Here is a 9,109-nt window from a genome sequence, read left to right as displayed (position 1 = left end):
TAGTTAGCTTAAAACGCCTTTAAATCACCTGGGCCAACACTTGATAAGGCAAGTGATCTCCATCCATTGAGATGCACTAGTTTATCTCTTGCGAGCCTTTGGGAGGTGGTTTGAAGGTAGGATTTTCTAGAATAGCCAACACTTGCTAAGCTTTTGGACTCCAAGGAGACATCCATTAGTTATCTCTTGCAAGCTTTTGATGGGTAATCCAAGGTTAAAGATCACCTTGAATGGTAAATGTTAGGTGAGAGGTATGAGTCATTGCAAGGTGCATCAGTGAGAGTGATTTAGTGTTTGAACCCATTAAAGGGAAGCATTTGTACAACAACGGTTAGAGAATTGACTATATGTTAATTCTCTAATGCGAGGAAATGAACCAAGTGACCGGAGCTCTGTTTTTGCATGAGGAACCTCCCTTGTGAACCTAAACCTCCAAGGAATGTTTTTCTTCATAAGTAATTTCCATTACTTCCTTTGCCGTTAGCTTAAACCTAAACCTTTTTCAATCAAAGTTTATGTTTTATTTCTTAAGCTAACCTTGAAATGAAAGGGCACCAATTCATCTTTGAATTGGTATCATTTATGAATTGAAAACCCTTCCCAGTGAACGATCCTAGAGCCACTATGCTATAGTAGCTTTATCTTTGCTACCCTAGTCATGGTGTAATAGGTTATAAATTTTGTTGATTACTCCCTCAATCAAGGAGCATCAGCTGGACATGAATCAGCTGATACACCAAGTGGGCACGAATCACTCGTTCAAGTGCAGAAGCGGAGTTTAGAGGTATGACTCTAGGACTTTGTGAGGCATTATGGCTAAAACTCCTCTTACAGGATTTAGGTTACCTATCTAGGCAACCAATCCGATTGTTTTGTGACAATAAAGCCGCATGTGACATTGCTCATAATCCAGTACAACATGATCGTACAAAGCATGTCGAGGTGGATAGATTCTTCATTAAGGAAAAGTTGGATGATAAGATTGTGGAATTGCCTAAGATTCGATCAAAAGATCAATTGGCCGATATCCTCACCAAAGCTGTCTCAAGTCAAGTGTTCTCAAAATTTTTAGACAAGTTGGGCATGTGTGACATCTATGCACCAACTTGAGCGAGAGTGTTGAGATATTATGAATGCTTTCCTTATATCATTCTTTCCTCATATCATTCAGTGTTGAGATATTAGGAATGTTTAAATATTAGGAAAGTTGAGATATTAGGATATTAGTTGTTCTTTCCTTATATCATTCTTTCCTTGTATCATTCTTTCCCATTCTTAGAAGGGTGATTACCCTCTATATATATTCTGTACATGAACGAATGAAAGAATGAATAAAAAAACTACCATTTATCAATTTGAAGATTAACTACTTAAATAATAGCCTATTAAGATCAACTCTACTTGACATTATGAACATAGCTCACCATTTTTTCCCCCATAAAAAATAGCCAATCTAATACCATATATATCACTTCTTTCCTACTATAATGAAGATTATTTTCTCTCTCAATCTCTTTATATATACCTTTGAGTTGAATGGCCACTTCCTTCTCAAGAATCTCATCATGCTTCTATACAAAAAAGAAACTGGTTTTTATAGCATTTGGATCAAATTGGATCAGTAATTTACCATAGCAAAGCTTCCTACCATGTTGACATGATCGAGCTTCATTACACCGCCCATGGTGCAAAACCATGTTGATAAGAATCAAAGTGAAGCTTTCCCAGTATCTCCATTGCAGATGGGGATTGAAGAAGTACTCCAGTCATCATCAACCTCAAGCAAAGACTACTGAATTTTCCATCAATGCAAATGGAGACTACAATGGAACATGGAAGAGGAGGCCCCAAAAACCAGTGAAGACTAGACCGTTAGTATCATGTCTCTAATGGAAATTGTAGAGATGGAATGTGTATGAGAATTTGATTTTTATTTTTTTTCGATGTGTGATATTTTCCTTAATTTTCTATCTCAAGTTTCTAATGTAGAGAGTGTAATGATCATGGAAAACAAATGAAAATATGATTTTCTAAAATAGAGGGTTCGTTTGGAGAACATGAGATGATTTTTTAACTTAAAAGATTGTTTGACAAATTTTTAAAGATTTTATTTAAAAATAAAATATGATAATTTTTAAGTACAAATTTAACGCATTTCTAAGTAACTTTCGTAAGACGTTCTAAAAAATTGTGGGACATAGAAATCTCTTACCATATGACAAGGCTAGAAGGGTGGTGCCCCACCTCCATAAACTATTTGGTCACGACATCATTATGGAACCCATCACAATGCAATACAATAAATATAATTATACCACTACTATCATCTATCATCACTCCGTACACAAGGGTTGATCCCATCTAAGAGATGACCCTAGCAACAACCATCGCCTATAAAATTTGACCTCTTATAAAGGATATCGCTTAATCACAAAAAGGCCAAAGCCTTGAAAGCAATCCCACATCAATCACATGATGGCCAAGACCTTAAAAATGATTTTTTTTTTTTTTTAATCACCTAACAATCGCATAATGGCCGTAATTGAAATCATTCAAAGCAGCTGAATTCTCTAAAGTTGCTAATTGTCATCCCACTCATATTGTATATCTATGGAAGAAGAGTTCCAAACCCTACATCAATATGTATAATTTTTGTTAATATTTTCTATCAGGACTAAGTAAGAAAAATTGACTTTTCTTCTTCCAAGCAGGATTCCCAGCCAAGAAGACTAGGAGAGGTGGCCTCCTATCCCATCCCAGGTTCCGACAGCTTGGAAGATTCTACAAGAATAGGAAGTATGCCATCAGACGAAGAAAGCACTCATATATGGAAGAAAAGTTTCAAACCTTACATCAACATGTATAATTTTTGTTCATATTTTCCATCAGGACAAGGTAAGAAAAACTGACATCTCTTCTAGGTTTTTCTTGTCCAAGGAGTCCCAGTCAGGCCCATAAAGATTCTGAATCATTCACCACACACATATATGTACAGAATTCACCACTAAAAACTATGTATAATTGTAGTATTATTGGAACAGAAATGCACATGTATACATAGAAGTGTTGCTTTTTCTAGTTCTATGAGCATACAAAAATAAAATAAATAAATAAATAAATAAAAACCCTCTATGGCTACAGTTTTCTTTTTCTTATACTGTTATCACCTCCATGATGTTTTTTCTGTTTCCGTATGTTCAGACATGATAGACCATGCCCACTTCAACCAGGGAGGTGTGTGGAATCCCAAGAGCAATGGCGGGTAGGCGGCAATTACGTCGGAGAAAGCCATAGACAACGTTGATGACAAACTTCTTCACTGGGGATGACACCTCATTAGCAATTATAGATGGATTTCCAATCATGTATGCCACACCAGATTCCCTTGCCTCCATGAGTTCCTTCACTTCCTCGTTCAATTCCACACATTGGAACTGCACCTTTCTCCTCTTGCCAGAACCAACACCAGCCCCATTTCCTGTTGCCACTGCTTTCTCCATCGGCTGCTCCGTGACTGCCAGTTCTTCACTTTGCAAGAATGCTGCCACTTTCTCGATCAGCTTAGTCTCAAAGTCATAGCTGTCCCTCACATCCTTGTATCCGTATCTGAACACCAGGACAGAGTTAAGGTCAGGAGATAGAATACAGCAGTGAATTAGTATTAGATGATTCGAGACTTGAAAAAATGTACCTCACAACACAGTGATACAAGTAGAACTCTGATGAGCCAATCCGGCTAACAAGGAAACGCTCACCAGGTGGAACTTTTGGAACCATCAATGACTGGAGCGTCACAAAGATGAGGATCCGGTGGAAAGCAGGAAAGTTTGTGACAAAATGGGCAAACATGGGAGGGACCCCTGACTCTAGATTGGTATAAATTAGGCCTATTCCAGGAACTCTACTTATGCCTAGGCTTGGGCCAAGGCTGAAGAGGCTCTCCAAGCATACCTTGTTCTCTAGCTCAAATTGGTGTTTCTTTGAAGTCCCATACTGCCAGATAGACATCAGAGACATGAAGACTAAAGAGAAGAGGATGGGAAGCCAGCCTCCTCTTTGCACTTTAGCAATGCATGCCAAGAAATACAGTAGCTCCACAGATCCAAATATGACTATAAACATGGATGCTGCCATAATGTTTTGCTTCCAAACCGTACTAATAATGAGAAACATCAAACAAGTTGTGACAAACATTACAGTGATCACAGCAAGACCTGCAGATCAAACAACAATGAAACCAAGAAACTGGAAGAGAAGCGCATACAATGAGAAGGGAGAGTAGTAAACACAAACCATATGCATGGCCGATCATGGAAATGTCTCTAAAACCGATAGCAACAGCAATACACAATCCCATCAAAATCCAGTTCACCTCTGGTATGTAAATTTGTCCGTGCACTTGGCTTGAAGTGTGAACTATTTTCACCCGTGGGAAGCATCTCAGTGCCCTACACTGGCTAATAATCGAGAAGGTAGCTGAAATTATTGCTTGGCTTCCCACAACAGTTGCAAGAGTTGCTATGATAAATACTGGCCAAAACATCAGCTCTGAGCAAAAAAGAAGAAAATGAGCAAAGAAAGGGAAATTAGAATTTTTCCAAAAATAAAACAAACGTAAGTTACTTGCTTCATGGACCATTAAGCACACAAAATTACAGCATATTATAGTATGCAGCAATTAACCAAACAATAGCATATGGAATGAAAGTTGAAACAGACTGCTAATTAAAGTAGTGGAAGCATATCTACATGCAGGCTCAAAACAAGATTTCAGTTATTGAAACAGGGTTCCAAAGAATCTACATTCCAGATATTTGAACAGGGTTCCCAAGAATCCAAATTCTTTGATATTCCACGCAAATTGGCAGATCTGAAACTAAAAAATAATGTACTAGGGTTTGTTTCTCCTTGGGGTTGAGATTGTAGAAAGCTCTGGTGTCATCCTGAATCAATTAGCAATTGATGCCTTTCCTTTCTGCTAGCTTAAAGACAGAAGCCAGATACAATACCCTTTCAATGACAATTATTTCTATAGTATAACATTACATGCCGTCAACAACCTGCGAATTATTTTGTAAGAAAACTTTTAAAAACACTAGATGATTGAACTACAAATGTCAAAGTGATGGAACCAACCAAATTAATGTATTTGATAATATAATCCTACACCAAACAAAATTGTTGTTACCATAAATCTTACTAGGGATAGCCTTGTGGAAGCTATGTTCAACATCTGTGCGGTTTTGGGACAAGTAAGCAGCTTCACCCATGTATGCCAGAATTAAGCAAGGATAAACAATGGCTGTAAATGCAATCTGCAATATACATGGACACGACAAAAACAATACCTTAAATGTATATTTCTTTAACATTCAAAAAATTTGCAATATTAGCAGCTAAAATAGGAGGGCCATTCATATTTGCCCTTTCCTGATGATTCCTTTTCTAATGGCTTCTAAAGAAGTGAAATGTTCAGGAAAATTACCCTGACTGAGAGTTTGGAGAAATGGCCTAGATCAGCAAACATAGCTTCAGCACCTGATTATAGAAAATAGTTTTCCATTGTTACCAAAGGGATTATTGTTTGCAATAGGTGGGACATTTCATGGGGTTTTCCCAATCAACTGACCTGTAATGCAAAGAACAATGGCACCAAGCGAACTCCACCCAACTTTTCCAGTTTCCCTAAAAAAGTTATAGATGTAGTGTGGTGATATAGCACGGATAACATGAGGATTCCAGTGAATAATGTTGTAGATGCCTATGCCACTGATGCAGAGCAGCCAAGCTATCAGAATTGGAGCGAAAAGAAACCCAACTTTGTGTGTCCCAAAATGCTGAAGAGCAAAAAGTCCCACCAAGATAACGCAGGCAATAATGACAGCATGATCTGGCATATTAGAGTAATTTAGTTGCTACTCTTCCAAACAAACTAAACCATATCATTAGAAAGGAGTCCCAGGAAAATTCACACTATTTTTCCTTGTCCTTAAGAAATGGTAGCTGCTAAATCATACTTACTCTCATGCAACTCCTTAACCTGCACTTTAATTCCAATAACTGCAGAGAGGACTAAACGAAAAGAATAAACAAAATATAAGTCATGAACCATTGCAGAAAAAGGAAGACAGTTTGGTTGATTTTATCATGATTAGAACTAAATACCCGACATTGTTGGGGTGAGGATTCCATCACCAATAACCATGCTTGTGCCAAGGAGAACGACTAGCAGCAGCACAATACGTGAACTCCGATGCTTCTGAAAAAATTCCTTTAGAAGTAAACTAGTTCTCGTCTCCTCTGTTGGAATTTGAGAGTCACAAGAAGATATATTTTCTCGTGCAGCATAGGAAGCGTTCAGTAGGCCCATCTTTGAGTGTCGACATAGCAGTGAATATAATGCAAAGGTTCCACCTGCAAGGATGCCGCTCTGGTTGTTACATCCAACAAAAAATTACAACAAAAGTTATTTGTACCAATAATTTGGGAAGTTGTGAGCACCTTCACCATTGTCATCAGCTCCTAATACAAATATAACATATTTGAAGAGAGGGATAATAGTCAAAGTCCAGATAACCAAAGAGAGTACCCCGAGAATCTCATGGTTGTTTTCATAAAGTTTCATCCCCCCTGAGAATGTGGTCTGGTAGACGTATATTGGGGAAATGCTCAAGTCCCCATAAACAACCCCAAGGCTCTGATAGGCTAGACATAGAGTTGTCTTGTAGAATTTCTGCAGATGAAACAAAGAAAATTGAAAAGGTAGGAATAATTTTGACTATGAATATCCCTAAAAATATAGGATGGCCTATTCTTTATATATGAAAATTCAAACAGAACATAACTAAGTAGAGCCTCTTCGTATAATCGGGTCCTATTAGGACTTCAAACTGTATTTTCTTTTACTTTCCTCCATTTTATCAGAAGCAAAACAGAACAGAAATCCGAAAAATGATGTCTGAAGTGGAATATGAAAACCAAATATCAAAAAAGAGAACAAAGATGAAGGCCAAACAAAATTTTAAGCCCTGTTTGATAGTTTTCATCTTTTTTATTCCCTATTTCCATAATCGTCTTTTCTTTTTGTTCTGCAAACTACTGATACTCCTTGTGATAATTTGAAGGCGCAACCTCCTTTTTTGTTACCTTTCCTATCATTTCCCAACATTTTACAATAACCAAACACAGCCTCAAATGTGGTAGTTTGATTGTTTCTGGTTGATGGTAACATGTGATTACAATGTAAAGCTTGTATAATAGGAAAACCCGAAATAACTTAAGAATGTTAACTGAATCAAACTATAACTGAATCAAACTACTCTATAAGCTGAAGCACGAAAAAGAGTGTCTTTGAAATATAAACAAAAGAAGACCAAGCAGCATAAAACCCTCGAGATTCAGTGGACATAACTCCTGAAATCTCAAAACTACCATCTCAAGGCTCTGTTTGGTAGCTAAAATATGGAGTAGATCAACCTTTTATTCAAAGTTCTTTGTTTGCTAAATATAATTTTTTGTATTTTGGAAGACCAAAACAATAGAGTGTGCATACTTCAAAGATATTTTCCACAATTTTCTTGGATAACAAGGAGGAGTCCATAAGCCTCTGTTTGGTTGCTGAGAATTTGGAGTTGAAAAGGAGAGAGAAAAAAAAATGAAATTAGGAGCCTTATATTCAAATTCTTTGCCGCTAATTACTATTATTCCGTTTCTATCACTAAAGCCCCACAAAATGTATAAACTTCCCAACTAATTTTCACATCATCTTCAGGAACCAAACAAATTTCTTTGTACTAAAACAATAGAATATGTGTGCACGTCAGAGCATGTTCTCCACAGCTTTCTCGGGAACCAAACAAAGCACAAATAAAGACCAAACCAGCACAAAGAACCTCAAAATTCAATGAAATAACTCACAAAGTTCCATAAGAATTTGTTTGGTTGCCGAAAAAATTAGAGTAAAAATGAAGAAAAAGAACTCTGAATCCACAAGTCTCATAGTCAAATTCTTTGGTAGCTAAGTACCATCTTTCTATTTCTTCCAAAAATACTAAAACAACAGAAAAGAAATGCATTTAACACATATTTTCCACAGCTTTCTCAGGAACCAAACAGATGCTTTGACTAGAGAAACTCCATACGTCTCTGTTTCGCTGCTGACAAATTGGAATAAAACAAGAAAAACAGCAAAACTACCGGCCACATATTCGAATTCTCTGGATGCAACTATCATGTTCTACTGCTTATAGAAAACAACAAACTTAAACAACAGAAAATTTACCACCTTCCGACATATTTCCCACACTTTCTTGGGAACCAAACAGACTTCCTTTCCCTAAAGCAGCACAAAAAGTATGCAATTGAAAAAAAAAAAAAAAAAAAACGCTTTCCACAGATTTCTCAGGAACCAAACAGCTAAAAAAAATATCAAACCAACAAAAAGAACTTTAAATTCAACTAAGGCCACATACCAATGAACTACAAACCACAACTTCACATTCTTTGGTTGTTCAGTACCCTCTTTCTATTTCCTTATTAAAAAAAAAAATCTAAAACAATGGAAAAACAGACTAACTGAAAACACATTTTCCACTCCTTTCTCAGGAGCCAAACAGAGAGTGAACCACTGACTCACCAGTCGAGACTCCTGGTTAACAGAACCCATTTCAGTATCCATTTTTTTTTTTTTCTAGCAAGAAACCAACAGCCTGAAGTGCAGTAATGGGGTTGCACTCTTAAGTACAAGGCCCTCCCAGCACTGACATTGATGGGAGGAAACTCCGAAACTGTATTTTTAGAGAGAGAAAGTAGAGAGAGAAAAAGGCCGTTGAGTGGACGTGGAGAAGGAGAAGCAAATCAGGGGCAGCAGTTATAGAAGAACTCTGTGAACTTTTCAGTTTACGAAACTACCCCCTGGTTGACACGTGTTGATCATAGAGGGGTGTCTGTCACTCACCAGCCGTTGGTTTTGCAATGATTTAGAAAGGACTCCTAATTTAAAAAAAAAAAAAAAAATTATTTGGTGGCATTAACATGTTTTAGATGTGGACTATTTTCTTTTCTTTTCTTTTTTCAATTATTTTTTTTCTTTTTTCTTTTCTTATTAATA

At 37.0% G+C, this 9,109-nt stretch overlaps 1 protein-coding gene across 4 annotated transcripts; it reads right to left on the bottom strand.

The window, feature by feature from the left end:
* Positions 1 to 2,988: 2,988 nt before the first annotated feature.
* Positions 2,989 to 8,834, bottom strand: LOC100259787 (probable potassium transporter 13). Of its 4 annotated transcripts, none has more exons than XM_010646558.3 (10): positions 8,636 to 8,834; positions 6,502 to 6,733; positions 6,166 to 6,414; positions 6,022 to 6,072; positions 5,630 to 5,890; positions 5,486 to 5,538; positions 5,189 to 5,315; positions 4,294 to 4,548; positions 3,692 to 4,214; positions 2,989 to 3,606 (listed from the first exon to the last, which is right to left on the bottom strand). In XM_010646558.3, the coding sequence occupies exons 1-10, from the start codon at positions 8,675 to 8,677 to the stop codon at positions 3,198 to 3,200; spliced, it is 2,202 nt and encodes a 733-aa protein (XP_010644860.1). In that variant the 5' UTR covers positions 8,678 to 8,834; the 3' UTR covers positions 2,989 to 3,197. The 4 variants fall into 4 exon arrangements, with proteins under 4 accessions (XP_010644860.1, XP_010644861.1, XP_010644863.1 ...); XM_010646559.3 differs by having other exon boundaries at positions 5,201 to 5,315; positions 8,636 to 8,828; XM_010646561.3 differs by having other exon boundaries at positions 6,590 to 6,733; positions 8,636 to 8,828.
* Positions 8,835 to 9,109: the final 275 nt, after the last annotated feature.

Source organism: Vitis vinifera, chromosome 19 (assembly GCF_030704535.1).
Source record: "Vitis vinifera cultivar Pinot Noir 40024 chromosome 19, ASM3070453v1".
NCBI lineage: Eukaryota > Viridiplantae > Streptophyta > Magnoliopsida > Vitales > Vitaceae > Vitis > Vitis vinifera.
This window is presented reverse-complemented; position numbering and strand designations above follow the sequence as displayed.

Coding starts and splice junctions, on each gene's coding strand:
- LOC100259787 (XM_010646558.3), bottom strand. CDS start 8,677: ATGGATACTGAAATGGGTTCTGTTAACCAGGAGTCTCGACTG. Junction 4,549..5,188: donor TATCCCTAGTAAGATTTATG/GTAACAACAATT, acceptor TTTTTTGCTCAG/AGCTGATGTTTTGGCCAGTA. Junction 4,215..4,293: donor CATGATCGGCCATGCATATG/GTTTGTGTTTAC, acceptor TTTGATCTGCAG/GTCTTGCTGTGATCACTGTA.